The sequence below is a fragment of the Hypoxylon trugodes genome (assembly GCF_022578975.1).
Source record: "Hypoxylon trugodes strain CBS 135444 unplaced genomic scaffold F4822scaffold_8, whole genome shotgun sequence".
Lineage (NCBI taxonomy): Eukaryota > Fungi > Ascomycota > Sordariomycetes > Xylariales > Hypoxylaceae > Hypoxylon > Hypoxylon trugodes.
Genome location: NW_026250023.1, coordinates 1,730,312 through 1,753,253, shown reverse-complemented (window position 1 = coordinate 1,753,253; position 22,942 = coordinate 1,730,312). Strand labels below are relative to the sequence as shown.

General features: G+C 47.4%; 10 protein-coding genes across 10 annotated transcripts; 3 read left to right on the top strand and 7 right to left on the bottom strand.

Moving 5' to 3' along the window:
- Nucleotides 1-154: 154 nt before the first annotated feature.
- F4822DRAFT_413851 (uncharacterized protein) lies at nucleotides 155-2,136 on the bottom strand. Its single transcript, XM_051459081.1, has one exon. The coding sequence runs from the start codon at nucleotides 1,502-1,504 to the stop codon at nucleotides 755-757; it is 750 nt and encodes a 249-aa protein (XP_051311442.1). The 5' UTR covers nucleotides 1,505-2,136; the 3' UTR covers nucleotides 155-754.
- A 272-nt stretch (nucleotides 2,137-2,408) lies between these two features.
- On the bottom strand, nucleotides 2,409-5,401 carry F4822DRAFT_413850 (uncharacterized protein). Its single transcript, XM_051459080.1, has 4 exons — nucleotides 5,283-5,401; nucleotides 4,810-5,229; nucleotides 3,938-4,731; nucleotides 2,409-3,880 (listed from the first exon to the last, which is right to left on the bottom strand). The coding sequence occupies exons 2-4, from the start codon at nucleotides 5,227-5,229 to the stop codon at nucleotides 2,902-2,904; spliced, it is 2,193 nt and encodes a 730-aa protein (XP_051311441.1). The 5' UTR covers nucleotides 5,283-5,401; the 3' UTR covers nucleotides 2,409-2,901.
- Nucleotides 5,402-5,584: 183 nt separating this feature from the next.
- F4822DRAFT_413846 (uncharacterized protein) lies at nucleotides 5,585-7,280 on the bottom strand. Its single transcript, XM_051459079.1, has 2 exons — nucleotides 6,375-7,280; nucleotides 5,585-6,293 (listed from the first exon to the last, which is right to left on the bottom strand). The coding sequence occupies exons 1-2, from the start codon at nucleotides 6,773-6,775 to the stop codon at nucleotides 6,017-6,019; spliced, it is 678 nt and encodes a 225-aa protein (XP_051311440.1). The 5' UTR covers nucleotides 6,776-7,280; the 3' UTR covers nucleotides 5,585-6,016.
- A 9-nt stretch (nucleotides 7,281-7,289) lies between these two features.
- On the bottom strand, nucleotides 7,290-8,478 carry F4822DRAFT_413842 (carbohydrate esterase family 4 protein). Its single transcript, XM_051459078.1, has 4 exons — nucleotides 8,115-8,478; nucleotides 7,995-8,067; nucleotides 7,571-7,938; nucleotides 7,290-7,514 (listed from the first exon to the last, which is right to left on the bottom strand). The coding sequence occupies exons 1-4, from the start codon at nucleotides 8,359-8,361 to the stop codon at nucleotides 7,441-7,443; spliced, it is 762 nt and encodes a 253-aa protein (XP_051311439.1). The 5' UTR covers nucleotides 8,362-8,478; the 3' UTR covers nucleotides 7,290-7,440.
- Nucleotides 8,479-9,162: 684 nt separating this feature from the next.
- On the bottom strand, nucleotides 9,163-11,186 carry F4822DRAFT_432519 (major facilitator superfamily domain-containing protein; the record flags this gene model as incomplete). Its single annotated transcript, XM_051461668.1, has 8 exons — nucleotides 9,163-9,408; nucleotides 9,465-9,569; nucleotides 9,641-10,333; nucleotides 10,386-10,457; nucleotides 10,512-10,803; nucleotides 10,857-10,927; nucleotides 10,991-11,061; nucleotides 11,117-11,186. 8 exons carry the CDS (start codon nucleotides 11,184-11,186, stop codon nucleotides 9,163-9,165), a joined length of 1,620 nt encoding a protein of 539 aa, XP_051311438.1.
- A 2,004-nt stretch (nucleotides 11,187-13,190) lies between these two features.
- On the top strand, nucleotides 13,191-14,078 carry F4822DRAFT_432518 (uncharacterized protein; the record flags this gene model as incomplete). Its single annotated transcript, XM_051461667.1, has 1 exon — nucleotides 13,191-14,078. One exon carries the CDS (start codon nucleotides 13,191-13,193, stop codon nucleotides 14,076-14,078), a length of 888 nt encoding a protein of 295 aa, XP_051311437.1.
- A 190-nt stretch (nucleotides 14,079-14,268) lies between these two features.
- F4822DRAFT_350843 (Mss4-like protein) lies at nucleotides 14,269-15,113 on the top strand. Its single transcript, XM_051455948.1, has 2 exons — nucleotides 14,269-14,346; nucleotides 14,412-15,113. The coding sequence occupies exon 2, from the start codon at nucleotides 14,524-14,526 to the stop codon at nucleotides 15,004-15,006; it is 483 nt and encodes a 160-aa protein (XP_051311436.1). The 5' UTR covers nucleotides 14,269-14,346; nucleotides 14,412-14,523; the 3' UTR covers nucleotides 15,007-15,113.
- Nucleotides 15,114-15,220: 107 nt separating this feature from the next.
- On the bottom strand, nucleotides 15,221-16,974 carry F4822DRAFT_432516 (serine carboxypeptidase S28-domain-containing protein; the record flags this gene model as incomplete). The annotated part of the gene is made up of 5 exons (XM_051461666.1): nucleotides 15,221-15,963; nucleotides 16,013-16,100; nucleotides 16,168-16,304; nucleotides 16,364-16,487; nucleotides 16,549-16,974. The coding sequence occupies 5 exons, from the start codon at nucleotides 16,972-16,974 to the stop codon at nucleotides 15,221-15,223; spliced, it is 1,518 nt and encodes a 505-aa protein (XP_051311435.1).
- An 884-nt stretch (nucleotides 16,975-17,858) lies between these two features.
- F4822DRAFT_350784 (MFS general substrate transporter) lies at nucleotides 17,859-19,914 on the top strand. Its single transcript, XM_051455946.1, has one exon. The coding sequence runs from the start codon at nucleotides 18,127-18,129 to the stop codon at nucleotides 19,594-19,596; it is 1,470 nt and encodes a 489-aa protein (XP_051311434.1). The 5' UTR covers nucleotides 17,859-18,126; the 3' UTR covers nucleotides 19,597-19,914.
- Nucleotides 19,915-20,659: 745 nt separating this feature from the next.
- F4822DRAFT_438274 (uncharacterized protein) lies at nucleotides 20,660-22,675 on the bottom strand (the record flags this gene model as incomplete). Its single annotated transcript, XM_051462499.1, has 2 exons — nucleotides 20,660-22,211; nucleotides 22,269-22,675. 2 exons carry the CDS (start codon nucleotides 22,673-22,675, stop codon nucleotides 20,660-20,662), a joined length of 1,959 nt encoding a protein of 652 aa, XP_051311433.1.
- Between the last annotated feature and the right edge of the window lie 267 nt (nucleotides 22,676-22,942).

Here is a 22,942-nt window from a genome sequence, read left to right as displayed (position 1 = left end):
AAGAGAATAATAGTAGAGAGTAATAAGAGTGGTAGTGGTGGTAGTGAGTAGTAGCGTAGTAGGCAAATCGGTGGATTGAAATTGGTGCATTGGTGCATTTGGTGCATCATTATTTTCTTTCTTTAGAGGATACCCCTACAATTTTGACTCTGATCCCTGTCCACGCTAAGAAGACGCTAGGACGTCTAGGATTCCTGAAACATTATCGCACCGCCACAAGTTTCTCTACTCAGCCTCATCAGATATGCCTCGACTTGCTTTAAGAAAGATACTTCTCTTTTAGGTAATCCATTCGGTCCCCACCGAAGATCCGGATCTATCAACAACAGCAACTATCTTCTAGCTATCACAATTAGACGATCAGAACGATCAAATCTAATAAATAAACCAACATAGTTTTATTCTTTTGCTTTTGTTAACTTATAATATCATAAATAAATCGGATATGCCGCCCCCAATAAGGCCCAACTCATTACAATATAATCATTCGGAATTCCTCATCGGATACTTGCCGAAAGCCACCATCGTCATCTCTGACCATGTGAGCCCGCCACGTTTTAGATAGACGTAGAATCGGATAGGTCCGAAACTCCTATCTGATTCAGGATGAACTGTTGTGGGTGAAGATTTATAGAACAGTTTCGCCCTAATCATTGATCAACACATTTAACTATTTCATTATGATCCTTCCAAGTACTTAACATACGACAGTATCCCACATCAAAACCACCTAGGTAACACCTTACGTCCCACATCAACCACCAAAAGCCTTATCATAATCCACAAGTGTAAACCGATAATGCACTTCATTCTTCTTCACCCTCTCCACAGCCTCAGCACACCCCTTCTCTCCAACCGGCAAAGTCTCCACCATAGGAAACAACTTCTTCTCCGCGGCCAACTTCAACATATCCAAACACTCCGGGCGCGACCCGATATGACTCCCTCCAATACTCGACCCATTCGCCATGAACTGTTTCGGACTCACATTCTTCAACGGCTGGTCCGGGATCCCAACTTGGTGGAACCGACACCCGACTTTCAGAGTCGAGAGGTACTCATCAATATCGAATTCATTCGTCATATCCGCCGTGTTAAGCACGAAATCAAATTTAAACGTCAACGGCTTAGCCCAGTTTTTGGAAGCACTAGAGACGAAATGCTTCGCGCCTAGTTTGGTTGCGTCTTGGTTTTTGTCCGGCGAGTGTGAGATTACAGTGACTTCGGCGCCGAGAGCCGAGGCCCAGAGAACTGCGAAGTGGCCTAACCCCCCGAGCCCGACAATTGCTACTTTTTTCCCCGGGCCGACGCCTGCGCGTACGAGGGGCGACCACACGGTTAGTCCGGCACAGAGCATAGGCGCTGCGAGATGCGAGGGTATCGCGTCAGGGATCGGGAAGACGAAGTACTCATGCGCTCTGATATGTGAGGCATAACCACCTTGACTAATCGTCTCGTTAGGATCGGCTTCTTTTGGGTAGGGAGCACCGTAAGTATCTGTCATCTCGTTAACTTCTATTCATCTTCAATTTCCCAAGATGTAGATAAGCGATTCTACTCACCGACCAGGTTGGGGCAATAATTTTCATTATCGCCTTTACACTGTTCGCACTTCAAACAAGACCAAACCTGCGCACCCACGCCTACTCTATCCCCAATCTTAACATCTTTCACTTTCGATCCTACTTTTACGGCTTTACCCACGACTTCATGGCCAACACACAGTGGCGTCGGGGCATCACCCCATCCACCAGTTACGGTATGCACATCCGATCCGCATACACCACAGCACTCGATTTTGATATCGATGTCGTTGTCGCCGAAGACTTTGGGTTTGAACTGTAGAACCAGGCATTAGGTAGGTCGGTAAAGATGGGTAGGGTCGCGGACGTACGGTTTGTTTCTTGAAATCCTTATAGTTCCCCAGCTCATTGATCATAAATCCTTCGAATTCGTCTGGGTAAGGCATTTTCGCGGTATTATTTTAGTAAGATCTTGTAGATATGCTTGTGGCTGGTTTGGCGAATTTCTTCTATACCTAACATAACATTTCCACTCGAAGAACAAAGCAATGTTCGGTATTTATACCACATGTATAATATCAGAGACGCGTAAAACCCCTAGCTCCAAATGACGGCATAGACAAGTAACCGTAACACCTAATTCTGAGAATTGCTTTATGCACCGGATGGTGACGTAGAGACTAAGAGTTAGCTCGGCGAGCTCGAACGCGCAATTGTCTTAGATGTCTATGACGATAAGAATACTTTGAGGTAGCACAATAAGCAGTCAATTCTTCCAACTCATCGTATTCCAATTCAAATCATAGACTCCTACATCCCTAAATTCTAGCTAGGTAGGTAGAGCGGGCCGGAAATGAAGCCGTCCGAAACCGCCTGGAATAACATCATCGGAACGATTCGAATCATTGAACAAAATTTCAAGTATCACAATACTATCGCTTGCATGTGGAAGAGTTAAAGAGCAATGAAGTAATCGCATGATCGCGTATCATATTAAGTGTAACACACCGGCCTCATGCCTTCATCGTATACCATCTAAACCTACATTAATAATGAATGCACAAGATCGGTGATGATTATATATTTACACAATTCGCTGAGCCTAGGAATAAAACCAAGCCGGTTTATTTTCGTTGATTGACTCCTTCCCTTCCACTGTATAGACACGTTTGAATCTGCATACTTTGTCCTAGCAACTCGCAAGAGTCGCCCGCGTACCAGTTGACCGTGAGTGCCTCGTTATTCCGCAAGGGGCATGAATATGTCATTGAGACATATGAATGGGGGAATGCGGTGTTAACCATGCCACTAGGGCCCTGGTAGTGTGTGAATAGGAAAAAACGTTGAGTGGATAGCCTCCCGGGTCGGAATCATATCTCTAATAGCCGTCCCCGGGAAATCCACCACTCGCAGTGAACTGGAGTTGATAGTCTCTAAGACTAGACCAACCCCGAAGTTCTTCTTCCTCGTCTTGAGATGTCATAGTCTCGGCTCTAGGAGCCGCTCCAATTTTCTCCAGCTTCATAAGAATATCTAAGAACCCGCTGAGATATTCTTCCGCTTTGGCCGCTGCTTGTTCCTTGCGTTCCGTGGTAGTATTTAAAAGTGTACTGGCCACCTGTCGGATCTTGTTGATGAATGAGCTACCATTAGGTTCCATGTTACGCTGGTTAATGGATGCGAGGACCGTAACGAGACTTTGCACAATGAATTCCCACTCATTTTCCATCATCGCATCACGATCGTCTTTGTCATCCTTTGATCTATCTGCGAAATTAGGATCCGCCAAGTGTGCATCGCGGAGGTTAAGGTATCGTTCGACGAAATATGATCGTGTAGCAAGCTGGGATAGTTGGATATTTGCTTTCTGTATTTCAAATTGGAGATGGCGTCGGCGCAGGGGCTGTTCGGCAAATGCGCGTCGCAGATCATTTGCGGGTTGCGTAGTGGGGAGAGCAGGTGGGTAATACTCCAAATTCGAGTCATCAAGACCCATGTTATGATTTTGAAGCTGCTGTAGGTTATCAGCCTTGACCTGAAGCTCCGGAGGTAGATCTTCGGCGGACTGCTTGGCACTTGCCAGGCCATTGCTTAGAATGTTTTTCTGCGCAGTCCAATCGAAGAAATTGATTCCATAGCACATGTCCACGCCAACTAGTTCGTTCATAGTCATATAAATGCGAATATTCCGATTAAATCCTGCAAGTAGAGAAAGAGTACCTTCCGGCTGGGCGAGTATTTGTTCAGGGAATATATATGCATCATCAACTTCGACTGGTTGCTCTGGATATGGTTCTTGGGAAGTGGGTGGAGGTAAGGGTATTTCATTAATAGATCCGCCCAATTGGGTCATTGTTCTTTGTTCGGGTTAGCTTAGATTCATGAAATAATAGAAGATAAGAAGGGGATATTACCTCACGCTCGCAACCATAACCCAAAAGATACGTTTGCCGATTTGATCCTTAACATGATCAATGACCTCATTGGATGTTTCATTAAGGGTCTGTGCATGTTCTCTTGAAGATGCGCTTCCTTGGCGATGATTACTGAGTTCCTTGCAGAATGTCATCGTTTCGGCAAAGAAACGTTTGCAAAGCTTCCACTGCATGGTATAGTCAGCAGCAATCGCTAGGAAATAGCTAGTTGCCGCATCGTCGATAGTCATTTCCTCCTTCAACGTGAAGCGAGGGCCTCGAGCTTCTAATGCGATAGAACGGCAGTGGTTGACCATGGTAACTGCCGAGGGAAACAGGCTCGTGCTACGCTGGGCCTTGAGATGCGATCTTGCGCTTCGTGGAAACGAGGCGACAAGCGCGCCTATCATGCTTGCAAGTAATGCTAGAAACTCAGTACTATTTCTATCCATACGACTGGTAAATGCAGCGCGAAAGGTCGGTTCGTGCGGGAAGGGCATTAACGGGTGAATGTAAGTGAAGAAGTCGTCAACTAGTAATTCCAATATGGGCCACGGCGCAATAGTTTCGGCGTCTAATGCGCCTGTTGGATTGTGAGCAGCGATAGAAACCAATGTCTCCGCGGCATGGTGAGGAGCTGGGGATACTTCGTCGTCGGTGTGACGAGATCGCTTCGCGGCTCTTGCAGCTTCGGCATGTTTATTCGGGGGACCACGTCGTTTCATGGCTCTATTAAAGGTACACTCGACCTGGAGATCGGAACATGGTTTACAAGGCGGACCGGATTCGTCGCACTGATTATTTGAACATTGTTAGATTCTTTCGTGAAGTGCTTAAAGAAAGCGCGTAGGGAATAATGGGTGGTCACATACCTTGACTTTGCGCTGACTGCACATGTCGCAAGCGCGTCTTAGACGAGTGACTTTTTGATGCGCCATAGTGGTTGGAGGGCCAATCAAGGGAGTGTCAAGATGCGGAGGGTTAAGGGGATCTTCCATTTGAAGAGTCGCAGATTGCGCGTAATGTTGAGCTAAGTTGGCTGCTTCTCCATTCGCAGCGATGGCAGATGCAGATGCAGCTTGCAGCACCTGCAGGCCATGATGCGCGACGGTGGTGGCAGGTAAGTGAGGGAGGGCATCGTATCCTTGTGGTGTAGGTGGTGCTGGTAGTTGTTGATGATGTTGATGAGGCGACGGTGTTGTTGTTGATGGAGGCGCGGGTGCGGATTGAGGTGGTGATGCAGATGTTGAAGTGGGCTCGTCGGCTCCGGTTGGTTCTGGGTATGATGCCATCTAAGATCGTCAGCGTTTCCGAATTGAAAGAGGCGTCTCGGACAAGGACTAACGACGGCAAGTTGTCGGCGGATGTCCGGGGAATCTTCGTGAGAAGAGAAATGCGGCGTGTACGATGAGTGGATGTGGATTTTTTTTAGGATTGCGCGCTGCCAGGCTGCCCAACCGGAAGGGGGAAAAAAAGAAAAAGAGGGAAATTTAGTGAGTCTCCACTGATCATCAATAGTCTTTACTGTTTATGGTATAGCTACAGATGTACTGTGGCTTGCATTAGGATGCGCCTCGCAGCTTACATAATAGGTTATTTCTTATCTAACCCCGCACCTCCGTGCATATACTTGGGTACATCTTCCCCCTATTCTCAACACAAGATTCATGCTAAATAATTTAACTCATCAATCGGTACGCCCTTGTGTTGTTTTCGCACCAATTCCAAAACTTCTCAGACGAGCCAGTGCCCTCTTCCTCCTCAGATCTCAAACCTTCCATCATATGTTCCGGTACCGATCCTAGACGACCCCAAGGAATGATGTATCTGCCATTCTCTCTACTCGTAATATCCGACGAGAATCCAGCATATAACTCAGTATACGCGCCATATATAGGCCCTTTAAAGACCGTGCCCTGATAGGAAGTTAGAAGATCAATAAGTGGGAATGAATACTAAGTTTGAGCCGTTGTCATACCATAACAGCACGTACTGGTGCTGGCATATGTCTTTGAAGTTCAGTCTTCATCATACCGGGATGCAAAGACTATCCTCAAGCCGTTAGCGTCAACAGTCCTCTCATGATATTAGGTGGAATTTTACCGTTGAGATGATCCCCTTTTTACCAAATCTCTTCGCATATTCATGGCCGAGGAAGGTAATCCCAGCTTTGGATTGCATATAATTCGACATCATGTCCGGGTGGATTGTTAGCTCGTCTGTTTCTAGATCCCACACCACTCCACCCTTTGGAGTCCCTATATCCAACATGGAACTAACCCAGACCACCCGTATACTACCGGCCGAGGAATTTTGATGCGCTGCAGTATTAAGGAGGATTGGTTCAAGAAGCCTGGTTAGTAGGAACGGTCCAAGCGCGTTTGTCCCCATGTGCAACTCATAGCCCTAACGAAAATTATTAACGAATCATGCGTAGCAAATGAAAATAGATTTCTTCACCTGTACGGATCTCTCATCCGGGTTCGTTCCCATAACTCCAGCATTGTTAAACAACACATCAAGCCTCTGCTCTTTGGACATGAAGTTCTCTACCGCGGGCTTGATAGTAGCAAGATCCTCTAAATCGAGTATCAACGCTTCTAGCTTTCCATGACTGGTTTGGTACTGTTCCTTGATTCTTCCTATAGCAGCTTCGATTTTGGACGCAGTTCTCGTTGCGATGTAGACGGTCGCGTTCTTCTCATACAAGATTCTCGACACTTCAAACCCAACCCCTGATGCACCTCCCGTCACGATAAAAACCCTCCCGCTTTGGTCCGGAATGTCTTTATCTGTGAACTTGGGGCACGGCGGGAATAGTTGACTGAGCTGAGACATAGTTGATGCACTCAATAATCAAGAAATAAGAGATTGTTGAAGTTAAGATTTTTGGCTTAGTTGAACCCGGTGCAGTACCTAGGGTCGGCAAATTGTTTGCATCACATTTATTTGAATATGGACTAAGAAATGGATTCCCTGATGGACACATCATTATATATAATTCCTCATGTAAAGGCTACCCCCTGTAACTTATGATGCTAGGTCTTCATAGAGTTAGCAGCTCAGCCTTAGGTACACGTTCTAGGCAGCATTTTGAAACGAAGCTGAATTCGTAGCTGACTCATTTAGGGATATATTTTTCTAGATGATGACGAATGTTGCGTCGGATTTGATAGCGAAGAGAAAATCCAGGCTTACGTTAGTCGGATTTATAGGCCTTTTGGAGGGTTGTAAATCCGATCCAAAACGTACAGGGTATCTGTCGACAGGAGGCCATCCCAATTCTCACTCTAGTGAATTCCTTCGCTTAAAGTAGCGTTGATAATCGTCTTTTTGAAATCATCCGAAAGTATTTATGATTCGCAATAAGGTATGTCGTTATGACAATTTTGAATATCACTATGTATACGTGGCTAAATATGTACAGTCTCGAATCGAATTAAGTTCTTAGCACGGAAGCGTTGAGTATCCTAATTTTGCCAGTTATTTTGGATAAAAACCCCTTAGCAAGCAGTCTGTCCATTGCCCTCGAAAGTTCCCTCCTTGTAAGCGCCGTTGGCATCATCAAGGCATTCGGCTAACATAAAATCAGTCACCATCTCGACCAAAAACATCTTTTCGAGGAATACATACCAACAGTAACAATCTTCAAGTTGTTAGTCTTAGCCCAATCAATCAACCAATTCGTCAAAGTCGTAACGGTGCCCTGGTACGTCTCGTGCATCAGGGGAATGTGTCCATTGCCGCTAGCTCCGGCCTGGGAGAACTTGGACTCGCTCTGCTGCGGAGATTGGTTGTTCCAGTCGCCAGCATCGACGTCGTCGGTGATGACGGTGTAGTTCATCTGCTTCATGACGCTCAGGAATTGACCGCCGGTCTCGAGGTAAGGCGGACGCATGTATTGCGGTTTCTTGCCGAAGATGTTGACGAATGCTTGCTCGACCTTCTCCATCTCGCTCTGGATTTGAGCAGCGCCCATGCTTCCCATGTGAGGGTGCGTCCTTCGCGCGCGTTAGTCAACCTAGTCCACTTTAGACGGTATAATTGGCTGTCCTACCATGTGTGAGATGCAACCTGGTGTCCAGAATCGTATGCCTTCTTAACCGCAGCCTTTTGGTTGTAGATGCAGCCTGATCCTATCAGCATATGTCTGTATATATCATGGAGGTATTCGTACCATATAGAGTACCCGTGTAGAAAAAGGTACCCTTCACACCCGCCTTGTCAAGGGTGTCCACAAGCGAGGAAGTGTATTGGTACGGGCCATCATCATAGGCCAATGCGAGGACGCCTGGTTTGGAGCACTTGTTGATAACAGTACCAGCAGTGTGTGCTCGCTTGAAAACCTCAACAGGGTTTGGTACGGCTCTTCCAGAAGCGCAAAGCGCGAACGCCAAAGTCGTGATTACAGATTCGAATAACATCTTGTACGCGATGAGCAGTTACTTTCTAGCAAAGAAGGGTCGAAAAATACATTAAATTCTGATAAATTTTTGACAGCTACCAAGTTATATACACTTTGTAGGCAAAGACGGCTAGGTCGTCCGGAATCTGGTAAAATACTAAGTTGTAATACTTAAAGTAGTAATGCAACATCTCGCCTCAAGGTCGACTTCCAGACCATATTGTGGGGTACCACTTGGCAACATTTCCGGAATTACCACGCACTAGAGCATGAAAACAGCTGTTTACTAGCACCTTTAAAGGTTCCAATGCCCCGGCTCGGCGTTGAGGGGTCAAATTTCACCCCTTGTAGAGATATGATCTAAAGTTACATTGGCCTTTAGCCGGGAGACTGTCTCCCGGAGCTAGTTCAGGAACGACAATCGGACTTTGGTTTCGCCATATTTGGAACGGGTAAATAGATGACTTACGAAGTAACTGGGCTGACAAGAAAATCAAGTTCTTGGCACTTTACTGGAGTCCACTTGAAACGTGCTCTAGCTAGGATCTTGAAGGGAAGTTTACTCGGGTACCAATAATCAGTGGAGGTTTTGGCAAATGAGTACTCAGATATTCTAAAAACAGTATCACGATGATATAATGGAACTGAGGATAGTGTTAAGGATGCTAAAGAGTGTTGAAAACGAGAGTATCACTACCTATCTACCAAGCCGTTGACTCTATATGTTCCTTTAGTGTCCAATGCTGCTCGCCATAACCACAACGAAATAAAAATTCCATCTAGGTCCATCTAGGTCTATCCGAAATACCCATGTTTATGTCTACATACGAGAAGTTCCTTTTGTGTCAGACATCTTGTTGTACAAAGGTGCCGTCTTCTCCCGCATCTTCTTCCCCCAAATGATGAACGGTATATGTAGGCACGCGATGACCAACGACGCAGCGCAAATTACAATAAAACGGCCTTGGAGGTTCTGAGCCGACATCCAGGGGCCATTTGCGAAGTATATGGCGATGCCTAGGCAGCTGCGGATGAGTGCCACTCCGACGAAGGCTTCGCCGGTAACCTAGCACTATGTTAGCAAGATGCGGGATTGAAATAGAGGTATACCGTCCAGCTTACAGTTCTATAACTATCGATCAAGACGGTGAGAGCAAGGTCGCAGATACCTACGAAGCCAAAGCCGAAAAGTGTACCCCCGATGCTAGGGTATATCCAATGCATGCCCTATTGTTATCAGCGTCAACCCCCAATAAATATCATGCAATGAGTGGGTTAGGGCTTCTACTAAGACTCACCTTACTTGTAGTCAACCCAAACATCAAAAGACCGCCGCTAATACAAATAGCAGGGAGATGAACAAGCTGCAATCGCATCTCGGGTTCGTAGTATCCATAGTTGCGTCGGGCAAGCCACAATATAGATCGATCGGAAAGTAAGCCGCCGTAAAGAGATCCAAGTATAGCTCCAACAAATGGTCCAAGGTTCATGGTAGCAATTCCCGAAGTCGTGAAATTGTAGGGAGGATGTGTGTATACAATCGAGACCGTAGATGATATAAGCGCAACCCAGCATAGGCAGAAGCCGTATTGAAGTGCTGTGTACATAATGACAGGGAATCGGAAAACCACGACAACGGGGATATATGCGGTCTTTATTAAGTCGTCGTCCGTTTTCGTGATGAAGCGAAGCCGTTGCCTCCACGTGAGAGGAGGGATACTAGGGTTAACCCGAGCGGTTTCTGTGTCTGAAGACTCCGAATGTGAGGCTATATGTTTCTCATCGTTGCTGCTAGACTTTGATGCCAAGTCATCGGCAGATGTCCGAATGATAGAGGCCTGGGCTTCTATACGCGGTATGTACTTGCTTTCCTCGTAGAACAGAATGAAGTAGATCCACAATGCTGCCTCGAATCCGAATAAAATCCAGAAGCATTGACGCCAATTGCCATTATTGGCCATGTATCCGGCAGGTATGGGAGTGAGATAAGACTGTATATGTTAAGTAGATGTTCTTATTTTCTCATAGTAATAGGGGGCTTACACCGATCATAATCATTGCCAAGAAAAGTCCATTGGCGGTGCTGCGCTGATGGACGAAGAACAAATCGGCAATCTAGAGGGTTAGTACTACATTATACTCTTGGGGAGGTTGTTACGGGGTACTTACACTCATTTGGGCCAGAGTCTCATTCGTAGAACCAGCTAATCCTACTATCAAGGATGTGATGTATAATTCGGTAACGCGCTTCATGCAAGCTTGCCAGACGACCATTGCAGTCATCACAGTAAGCGACCCGATATAAACAGGGCGGCGTCCATATTTGATGGCCATAGGTATCAGGAAAATACCACCGAGAGCTGCACCAGTATGCATAAATGCTGCGGAGGTGTTGAGTTGGGTGTAGGTACATTGAAAGTCACGGAGCCATAGTGTCCAGAACACAAAAGGTATACAGAACCTAAACGAGTTTTAGCAACGGATGTGAGTTCTACGTATTACCGGGAGTCTCACTGTGTGAACATGACTACCATGTGGGCTAGAATCGGGATGAAGTTCATAGCCTTTCGAATAATAGTCCAATTCTGCATGCAACTCTTAGCGATCCATTCTAGTTTAAATTAGATAACATATCAGACGATACATACCAAGGGATCATTGGGGTCATCTGTTGGTGTCGGCTGTAGCAATATCTCTGTCTTCTCAAACTCCCCATTTTCTGTAGCACATTAGTAACACATTGATAGTTTGCCGTTGAGTCGCGAAGTACTAACCGCTAATAAGCCGAACTGTGCCAGGAGGCATCAAGAAACCGTGCGGAGGGTTCCCAATGTTTGGAGCCATCGTGAACTCGTCACAAAAGTGTACTTAGTGAAACTCAACTGAAGTGAAAGCAAATGGACAGGTAGAATGGGTTGTTCTCATCTCGACATTAAGAAAGTGACCATGTCTGTCTTTAATATACATGATATATAGCACCCAAAAGTGTTATCTTTATTCCAGTATCACAGGTAGGAGCATTCTTAATTGCTGTTCTACTGGTCGGCCTCTACGCCGCGCCTGTCCCACGTACCTAGATGGGAAGGCTTGCTGGGGTTGAACAACATTATCGTCAGTTTATTATTAGTGGAAATGGATAGAGCGAAAAGGAGATCATCTCACCTGATAAAGAGGTTTTCTTCTTACAACTTACACCGTCATAAACACTTAATATCGATTATTTAATTCTCTTCCATCTATCTTGCACACGGGATGACATACGATCTTCTTTTCGAAGAGAACTCCGCGTAAAATGGATACCCCTGAATCCGATTGGAGCCGTCTATAAGAATCTCGATGTCCGTTATCTATATTGTCCAGTTGCGACCCCTATTCTCCACACTAGTTCATCAAATCTCGAAAACATATCCGTTTCCCAAATAACTCCTCAAAGATAGGAACCGACCCGGATGGTTCCTGACACCTCTCAGAATCATCCACGTTCACGATCACAAAATCCGATCCTGCACACACAGGTGCACTGCTGGTATCTATGAATTCTAGCTGCAGTACGTGGCTTTGTCCTGATCCGTCTCCGTGATACGTTCGCTAATAGAGGTACAGTGTGACTATCGCTGTCTCAAAAAGGTAACTCGAGATAGATCTACAACGTCTGATTTATATATACCGAGTATCACCATGTCTCTACTACATCTATTCTCTATTTGATTTCAGGTCAAACGAATGCGACATGAGATCATGAAGCAGCCTCCCCTAAGTTGTGCCTAGGTGGCTTGATGGGCTCGCGGCTTCTCTCGGCCGGTTCGTTACCAGTCGAGTGGTTCACTCCAGAAGTGGCTCGATTTTAGGATGGAAGTCTTGGCTTACAGACTTGTTTTAAATGAAGACCCGAAGCGATATTTGGGTATCTTTGTGGCATTCGATTGATTCTTAAGGGCCAATTTTGAAGTGGTCGAGGGGGTGCGGTTCGGGTTCCTCGGGGACCGTGAACCTACCCTTGTTACGGCTGCACGAAGACTTAGCATAGCAAACTAGAGCAATCGACTATTTCATTCATCTACCTAGATACTCATATACAGTTCCCACACATCATAGTTTAACGGTCACCTAGGTAGACGGGAATTTACCTAGGTTAGGTAGTTCTATGATCGTGTGTCGCACAACGACTCTAAGCATTCGAGTGTCAAATAATAAAGTTAGCCTTGGCTTTCGTATGGACAATATCTATAATAATAAACTAACCAATGAAATGCTAGTGCTGTATTTGATCTGACTATACCACCCCGTATACTCTTATTGAGTCATCAGCGCTGGTGCTTTGCCACATCACTAGTCTAAAAACGCTTCTAAACTGTCGGGTTTATAACCTCTTAGGGTGGGCCTTATAAGGCTGTCATAGCGTCAGCTTAATAAAGTAGCTGATATAGTCATTAGCAGGGCAAATGTGGCTCGTATCGCGTTTTGTTACCTAGTTCGCGATCGTTCGGTTTTAGTTCCTGCCTCGCCTATGATGTAACCATGGATGGTTGTGGCTATAGAAGAACGAGATAATCATACGGCGTTGGAATCTGTCTAGGCCTAGAACGTTATAAATACCCAGATCTGATCATGGGGTCTGCTTCAATTGGGATGAAAGCCCCCTGTCATGGAACAATACCAGGGCGAAGCCAAGATCCTAGGGTATTCTATTGGTCGGAATGACAACGTGCTCGTTGAGCTGAAGTCTATGGAGTTTCCCCTTTTGAAAAAAATAAAATAAAAATATGGACAACTTCCCTTCCGTATACTTTTTTCGGTTGTCGCTGATGGAACATACATTCGTTTAGTTATAGTTCTTATTATTTAATCATGTTCGACTCTCGTTATCAATCGCGACGTCTTCTGACAGTGTGCGCTGTTCTAGGCTTAATATCGCGATGTTGGGCAGCGGCGCAAGCAATCGAATTTCCAGCGACGGTGGAAGCGCACCTGATATTTCCGCGCAACGAAACATATGCGCCTTCGCGATTTTTCCCCATTATTTTCGCCATCAAGGGCTCGCAGCTCGCCGCGCCACTTGATATAAACTTCGATTATACCATTTTTGAAATGAGCCCCAACAAGAGTGCCCCCGGTTCCGATGGAATTTTAGATCTGAGATGGATTAATTGGGCTAACACGAGCGATCCTTACTACCCGTGGAGCTATACGGTCGATCTTGGCGACGGCGATGCCGACGATGCACAGTGGTATCTGCTCTGGACCGTGAGCTCGGGTAACTGCACGAACAATGAATCGGTGGCCGATAAAACACAATTCTTCAACCAAGGCAATGGTATCGAGTTCTCCACCAAGAAAGGCGGGAAGCAACCCGATTTCAATGCCGTTGCGGCGGAAGACGATCCGAGTTGTTCCAGTATACTAGAAGGCTACTTCAGCTGGAACGTGACAGGGATCCTAGATACGCCACGTCCGGACAAATACGACAGCCATGATAAGTGCGCGGTCCTCGAGCCATCCCGCCTCGGAAGACAAAATTCAACCACCTGTGGACCCAGGCCAGACGCATCGGCCGTGTCGAGTCTCGAAGCTGTCATGACGTCTAGGGCATGTTCCGCTCTTCACCCGGTTATAAGCTGTCCACCCGATGAACCGAATGGTGCCGCGCCGTTCAGGGGAACGCAATTTGTGGTTGGTGGAATGATTTGGATGATAATCGCGGCCTTTGGCGGGTTCATGTATATTCTTGTGCTATGATAATTCATGGGGCATCAATCGCATTGGGTTGTATCTATTGAGGAATGTTGCATGTCGTGTATGAGCGAAGCATTAATAGCGATCAAAACTTACATAATAGTAATACGAAATCAATTGAAGTAGTTGACGAGACTATGTTCAACATGGTGTACGAAGGAGTTCCAGTGCGGAGAAGTGAAATTGGTGGCTTTCGGTGGCTTTTTGGGATCGGCGGACATCGTGTTGATCAACTGCCGAGGCTTCTCCAGTTGGAGATGGGTAAATAATGGTTAGTCTACGACGGCAAGCTACTATATCTATGTGCACTGACCCCTCTTTCGTGCCCGATCAAAGGTTCATAGACGTTTCGCAAGCTCGTGAAAGACCTCACTTTCCCAGGTACGAAAAAAACTAGGTACGACCACATAGTAGATTGAGATCTTCAGCGCCTATTAGAAGAGAGACAATGGCTGGACACGGGACCGAAACCGATACCGAGGCCAAGCCACTGGCGGTGCGGTGTCAATGTGGCAACGCCTCGTTTCCGACGCCAACAGCAAAACCGAAAATTCTGTTTTATTGTCACTGCACGGAGTGCCAAAAGCAGACATCGTCAGCTTTCGGGACATCCGCCATATACACGTCTGACGGACTACTACCCCTCTCTCCCGACCTAGCGGGTCGTATGAAAGTCTTTCATCGGCAGACTGAAAAGGGACGAAGCATGGAGTGTTACTTCTGTTCCGAGTGTGGATCACGTATGTTCCACCGCATCATCAGCGCGGACGGGAAGCCCCGCAACACTGTCAGCATCAAGGGTGGCTGCATCGAGGGCTTGGAGTGGAACTGGAGCGGCAGCATGCATATATTTATGCGGTCGGCCGTCATCGATATCCCTGCTGAATTCGAGCAATATGAGACTCTTCCGCCATGGATGAAGATGGACTAGGCCGGCACACGGCATCGGAAGATAAGGACGAAGAGGAAAACGGCGATGAAAGAAGGTGGACGCCATAACGATTCTAGAGAAGTGAAATGTATTATACAAACCCCTAAATCAGAACTACCCACAGATACATACGGTAACGAATGCAACTCCAGTATTACACAGCAGCACTTTCAAAAACGCCACCATCACACTTCCTCCCTCACCGCTCTATCTCTTACGCCTCAGACCCCAGCCACCCCTTAATAACCTCCAACTCGGCCCGTCTCGCATCCTTCACACCCTCACGATCGAACTTTGTCTCCCTCAACAAATCCGCAATATGCGCAGCCCTCGAGACGAAGAAAGGTTTCGTATCATTAAACGCCGGGCCCGGCGCCCAACGGGGGAACGTAGCGCCCGTCGCACTATCATACTCGCCCGTACTAACAACCAGACGCTGGCCGTTAACCACATCCTCTAAACTAGTCTTGAGCTTCTGCTGATGCGCGAGTCCGCCATCCGTCGCGTCGATGCTGAAGTCGGACTGGCAGCGCGCGTCCAGGGCGTTCTTGGCACTCTTATCCGGGGGTAGGTAGCCGAAGATACTGCCCTCCGACGTAAACGCGTCCGGGTGCTTGAGGTAATGGCATCGGATCCAGGAGTACGGCACACTGCCGTCGCCGCGGATTGTGGTCTCCCAGTCAAGGCATTTGGCGCCGTTGGCTTGGCCCCAGTATTTCACGCCGATGCGGATAGGCTCCGAATCTTCGAAGGGTGCTTCGAGGGCCGCGATCTCGTTGATTGCGGCCTCGGCGGGGTACGCGATGGTGATGCTCGGGTCAAACACCGCGGGTGGCCAGTTGAATTCCGCTATGAAGCTAAAGGCGTTGAGGAAGCCCTCTAAGACATACGTAGCATTTGCAAGAGTGCGGGGTGCCGTGCAGAGGTTATATTTTTCTTTCATGTCGGATATATCGTCTTTGAGTCACGTTAGTGTTACTCAAATAGTTCTCGAGTGTAGACTTACTTTGAGCAATGCGACGACGAACGCCATCAAATGACTTCTGGATCCGAAAGGCACCCTCTGCGGATAGTTGGCCGTAGATGCTGCTGGCCTATAAATTGCTGTTAGCATAGAACAGGCAGGTAGTCTCCTTGTTCATTCCAACGCAAGATGCTTACCTGGTTTCCGATGCCGTTAATGAGAGGATCATTCGGGTCGCTGACTTGTCCAATAATCGGTGGAGACGATGCAAGCGCACCGAAGAAATCCGAGTAGGTATTCTTGTTATGAACAGTCAAGAATCCCGCGTACGACCCTTCAACACCATCAGTGAGGGGTATATCACCATTAGATATGAATCAACTGGGGTCTTACCACCGAAGAGAATGGCCTTACTATCCTCAGCACCAGGGACAGTCTTCTTGACCCAACGAAGTAGAGAAATCGTATCGAGGGAGACGTTTTCGATTGTAAGAGGATCGAGGGACTCAGTTGGCCACTTCAGACGCTCAAAGTTAGCAACTATTGTGAAGGTGATTGAGGATTCGGGCGGTACCCACAACTGGATTCTCTTCCCACTTGAGTCCGTATGGTATGCTTATTCCAAAGTATCGGTGTTCGATGGATACCACGAGAGCACCAAGCGTCTTCGCGAAGTCGAAGATTGAAATTTGCTCAGCACAAATGAAGGCCGCAGTCTCCGCTCCTTGATAGAACAGGATTGGCCCCCCTGGGCGGTAGAAGTCGGTGATAAGCTGGTATTGCTGGAGGAATGTTTTGTTGGAAGAGCTATTCCCTGTATGGTAGAGCTTCTGTGGGAAGAAGTGCGTGGTATGATTACACCCTGACGGATTCCCCGTGGGCTGGTTCGATGCAGGTGGGATTTCGATTGACGAGTTGCTACAAGTCGAAGTAGGTGCGCCGTAGGTGGTAGTCGCCCCGAGAAGCGGTATTAGGGTGCCAACGATGGCAGATTTGAAGTACATGATGAAAACTGGCCTTCCGAAGAAGTAAGAACGAGTGTATACGAATGAGTGAATGGTTGCAGATAGACTCGTCTAGAAAGAAGGGATTCATCGCTCTTTTATACTTGACTATCACGTTTTTTGCAGGTTTTCTTGGAACAGTCGAGAGTAAGAACAATATCTTGGCCTTCGACATTCATATCCCCTGGCACCATATTGGATTCCTGCATTGGTGCCATATTGCGAACTGAGCTGCTCTTCACCTCCTATCCACAAGGTGAATTGGTTAGAAAATATTAGATTGCATGACGTGAATGCTTCGTTAGTCTATCATACCCACAGGCGCATGGTCATTAGAGCATATTCAAACTCGGCACATTCTATTAGGTGATCCTATCTATAGTTACATTGCGTCGTGCTGAAGAGGTCGTGATTTAGACTAGACCTTTTTCAGGGTGAATTGCGAGCTGAGCTTACAGGGGTATAGCAAAATAAGGGGAGTTCCAAGCAGAAGATACCACGCCAATTGAGGCTTATCGTATTAGCTAATGTTCTATAGGGCTTCTATGCAGAAGGTGGTGGACATGCTACGATGCGACTGTCTGCTATTGGTTGTTGGTGAAGACCTCGTTGGCACCGTCACATACCTAAGTAGGACTCAGCCCGCAACCACCGCAATCCAACTCATAAAGGGTTATGATAATCATTTCAAATATACTGTTAACTGCTTTCTAAATTAGATAGAAAATAACCACTGTATGCTTAGTTTAATGCCGAGTCATAGATTTCCGTATTCGCATCGTGGACCTCCGACGTTGCCAAGACCCGTCGACTTGGGCCAAACTGAATCTCAAGTCGAACACTTAGAAAAAACTTCACTTTTAAAACATCATAATAAGTAAATATTTGACTAAAACTTCATCAGATAGTAAGATCCTACTATGACGACCCATACCATTCCATTAGCTACTATAAGTGGCTATCACACAAGTTATGAGGTCATCGATCTGCAGGAACAAGCAAAACGAATAACACCCAAGCATCGAGGCTCAATTTTCTCTCTACAACTACATCTCATTAAAAAGAATGTAAAAAATAAGATAAAGTATATAACTCAATTTTCATATTACTGTCTTTATTTCAAACATCTACTATTACCAAGAATAAACCACCATGCCCTCCAAACCACCCCTCCTCCTCTCCCAACGCTCCAACACGCTCTTCAACCTCACCACCGTCGCAATCGGTCTTTTCACCGACCTCTTCCTCTACGGCCTAATCGTGCCCGTCCTGCCCTTCATGCTACACAACCGTCTTTCAATCCCCTCCACAGAAATCCAATCCTACGTCTCCAACCTGCTCGCCGCATACGCCGGTGCGTCCGTCATATCCTCCGTACCCGCGGGTTGGATCGCAGACCGCAGTTCATCGAGGCAGACACCGTTTTTGAGCGGATTGGCTGCGTTGATGGCTGCGACCGTGATGCTAGCGTTTGGCCGGAGTGTAGCGGTGTTATTTGTCGCGCGCGTGTTGCAGGGTGTGAGTGCGGCTGTGGTTTGGACTATTGGGCTTGCGATGGTATTGGATACCGTCGGACCCCAGAATTTGGGGAAAGTGGTTGGATCTATATTTTCATTTATTTCGGTGGGTGAGTTGATGGCACCGGTGATTGGGGGCGTGCTGTATGAGAAGACCGGATACGGCGGGGTTTTTGGTGTTGCCGCTGGAGTGTTGGGATTGGATTTCGTGATGCGACTTTTGGTCGTGGAAAAGAAGACTGCGGCGAAGTACGGTGTTGGTGTCGCACCAGAAAGACGGGATGAGGGGAATGGAGTGGAGAGAGGAGATGATGATGATGGTGGGAGAGAAGAAGGTCCTGTCGAGACGGACTCATTATTACCTAATAAGAAACGCCAAGATGACGAGGATTTCTACAAGATCCGCCATGAACCAAACCGCATCATCCGAGCTCTACCCGTCCTAATATGTTTCCGAAGTCCCAGGCTCCTCGTCGGCCTCACTCTAGCCTTCGTTCAAGCAGCATTACTCGCCATGTTCGACGCCACAATCCCGACCGAAGCGCAAAGTCTCTTCGGTTTCACATCACTCCAAGCTGGTCTTCTATTCATCGCTCTAGACATTCCGTATCTCATCCTCGGACCCGTCGCAGGGTGGGCGGTAGATCGATACGGCACGAAGCCCGCAGCAGTCCTCGGCTTCGGCTACCTAGTTCCCACCCTGATTCTCTTGCGCCTACCATCGGACCATCTCATTTCCGGAAAGAACAACGTGGTGCTATACTGCGCTCTACTAGCACTCAACGGCGTAGGCCTCGCCATCATCGGATCGCCCAGTGTAGTCGAAGCGAGCGATGTAGTCCAAAAATTTGAAAAGGCCAATCCAGGCTTCTTCGGTGCGAACGGCCCATACGCTCAGCTATACGGCTTTAATTCGCTTTTCTTTTGCGCGGGGCTGACTGTGGGCCCTGTGGTCGCTGGTGCCCTTCGTGATGGTGTTGGCTACGGTAATATGAACCTCGTGTTTGCCATCGTGTCAGCAATAACGGCTACTGTATCTTTCTTCGTCGTTGGTGGAAAGCCTCATAACCATATCTTCCAACGGCTTAAAGGGTTAATAAGATAGGTGAAAAGGATAGACGTAAAGTGGAAAATTATAGGAATATAGGTAGATAATAATTAGAATTAAGTCGCAAGACACTGGGAGTTGTCCAACTGTATCTGCGCAATTGGCGTAGTACGTCGTGTTCACTAATGACCATGCCCTGATTGAAACCTTTCATCATATTCAGCTAGATCATTGTAAGATTTTAAACGAGAGCTGCGATTATCTAGGTATGTAAGCCGCAAGTCCTCAACCCCCATGGTGTCGTCGCCATCATACGAGTATATTCGAAAGCATGTACTAGAATGAAAATGAAGGGAAAAGACAAGACCAGTTATATCCTTCAAAAACTTTGGGTATCAATCCCACGATACGCGGCTTTCCAGACGTCTTGCAACCCATGAATAAAAATTAAAAGTCTCTGCTCTTGTCTAATTGGTGGGGCAACAGACTGCGAAGCTCCTAAGAGAAGCTTCATGCTCGCTGCCACCCAAAAAGATATGCAAAAGACCAAACATTAGTTCCCCCGTCTTGCGATTACCCTCATCTTAAAATGAATGGGTATCTGGATCATGTCGTGAATCATCAGCTAGGAAAATGGAAACATAAAACATCGCTACAGCCCAAATCTTGTGTAAATCAATAGAGGCCAGCCCACCTAAGACGCAATAAGAGCGAGGGGATATCCGAGGGAAATTCGTTTCATAGGGCGGGGACGGTATGTGACCAAATGAAAAATGGAGACACCCCATCTTCCCTCTGATCGTAAACAACTCCTCCACCCGTGACGCCGACCGTGCCACCATAGTATAATCCAAGCCAATGGTAGATGCAGAAACATAAGTAGGAGATGGTATATTCGTAAGCCGATTAACGATCGTATATCATGCATATATGCTCTTCTAGATAAAATAAGGGAAATCGTAAGTCTCGTGAGTCCGCTATGGGTAGTGTATCATAGCGATTTGTGTGTACTAAGTTTCGTAATAGGCAGGCGTTGTGTAGGTAGATGATGTAGTTGTGGTATCGATATGAAGTAATATCGGGAGTGCTGTGGATATCGCGGGCTTGATTAGCCCGTGGTTTAATATGCGGTTGTCGCGTTTCCTTCACTTGTAGCGACCGCTACTAAAGCCTGTAAGCGGAGCATGTTGTCTCGCTCCCCTGGATTGTTATCTCTCGGCGGGGGGTTCACAACATTCTCTCTCACCGGGAACCCGGGGAACTCGTTAATGTTTGGGTGTACCATGCGTTCTACCCGCGCCATCTTCTCGGGAGGCGCATCGGCATGCACAGTTACAGGGCCATTATACCATCCTCGTCGTTTCCCTTCCCTCGAAGTCGACGGCGCTGACATCGTGTGTTGGTGGAACGTCCTTGGAAGACTTGCTGGGCCGGGTGGCCGGCTTTCGACAACGATGGGTTCATTGAATCGTACAGTCGGAGGGTTGATTCTCATTCGTTCTGGCTCGGCCTCAACGGGTTGATGTACTTCACGAGTCCAAGCACTGGTAGTCTCCTGGGGCGGTGGGTTGTTAGAAGTAATATCAAGTCGAGTCAAGCCTCGATGCAAACCCATGTCCCAGTTGGCAGTATTGCGCCTTTCATCCGAGTCTCCAGAATGAGCAGCAGGAAGCAGCGCTGGCGGGTGAGAAACTTCGGAATCAACGATCATGGGAGAGGGATTTCGCCTCGGGGGTGATGCAGGACGGTGCGGAATAGGACCGAACGACTCTATTCCAGGGAGTCGAAGTGTAGTTGGCTGCTGTTGCGGGGTAGCCAAAGGTAAAGGGGTTGCTGTTGGACTCTGCAATTGGGACGGAGTCATCATATTGCTTAAGCGGCTGCTACTGAAATTGGTTGAGTCAGGATGCCATGTGCGACGGCGCCAATCCTCGGTCTGTGATGTGGATTCGCGCCTGGAAGAAAATACAGAGGACGTCGGTGATCCTATTACGCTACTGGATGGCGAGAAGGCACCAGGATTTGAAGTATTAACCGGCCCCTGACCAAAGAGAGGTCGACCTAAGGTGGCTCCATGGGGAGACTGAAAAGGTATTCCACCGCCAGAGGGAACGCTCAACCGTCTGCCTGGGGTTCGGTGGCCTGCCGCATACATGCTTTGCGGACGTTGGTGCGAAGAACTCGGCGATGCGATAGCGGATCCCCATCTAGGACTATTCTGGCCAGTTGAGAAGGTTGCGGACGTGGGTGTGCTAAAGTCACTTGGAGATGGCGGCCGGTACGAATATGCATTTTCAGGGGGGGTATGGTGATATGTCTCGATAGAAAGCCGAGACCTCGGATCTGCCATAACTAAGGGAGGCGGGCGCCGGCGTACATCCTCACGAGTGCTGAAGTTGGAACCAACAGAGCTAATGCTTGAAGTAGACAGGGATTTCGCATGGCCACGAGTTGGAGTACCCATGCTTCCCGCTGTAGAAGCCCGTGCCCTTCCGGGTTGGCGCACTCGATCGGTTCGGATCTGTCTTTGGAATCTTGTACCTGTAGCTGCGAGAGAATCGATCGGAATGTCTTCGTTAACATGCACGGTCTGTGCGTGCTGTCGCAAATTGTCCAGTCGCGAAAATCGTCTTGAGCAATGACATTGGAACGGGCGTTCTCCGGTATGTTTCCTAGTATTATTAGTATCAATAACCATTCACCAAACGATAAGGGACGTTGAGCAGTACCGTATATGTCTTGCCAAATGTTCGCTTCTCGTAAAACTCAGATTACAGGGCGGATAGTCCGTGCAGTAAAAACGTTGCGATTTCTTTTTCTTATTTGACTTCGATCCATCCCCATTTACGCTATCATCATCTGATCCATCATCGCCGTGAGTCTCTCCATCCGAATCATCCATATCAACGTCTTCTGAACCTCCTCGAGATTTTCTTGAATGTTGCGAATTTTCTCGCTTGGGAATTTGTTTGGGGGTCTGCTTCGGTGTTTGCTTTTCTTCGATACTCTCGGGAATTTGGACCGCTTGTGGGAATGGGGATGTTGGTAATGGTCGTTGGCCAAAGGTGGCCTTCGTCGGGGTAGGAGTGGTGGGCGACCGCGCGACCCCATCATCTTTCTTCACATCGATCGCCATGGGGGTATTGACAGGCCGAAAAGTCGCCGCCATGGTAGTTTCAAATATCCGCACGGGCGGGGGAGTCACGGAAGATAATCGCCGGACCTTAGCGAACGAATCGGTAATTTCCAGATTGTTTCTAGAATGGTTAACTTCGTCGGGCTTAGGAATGCAAAGCAATGCCCTTAGGGATAGGTGACGGAAGCGGCGGGAGTTGGTTGCGATAGACTAAAATGACGGAAGAAGCACAAAGGAGGGATATTTAGCGAAGGAAGGGGGAGGGGA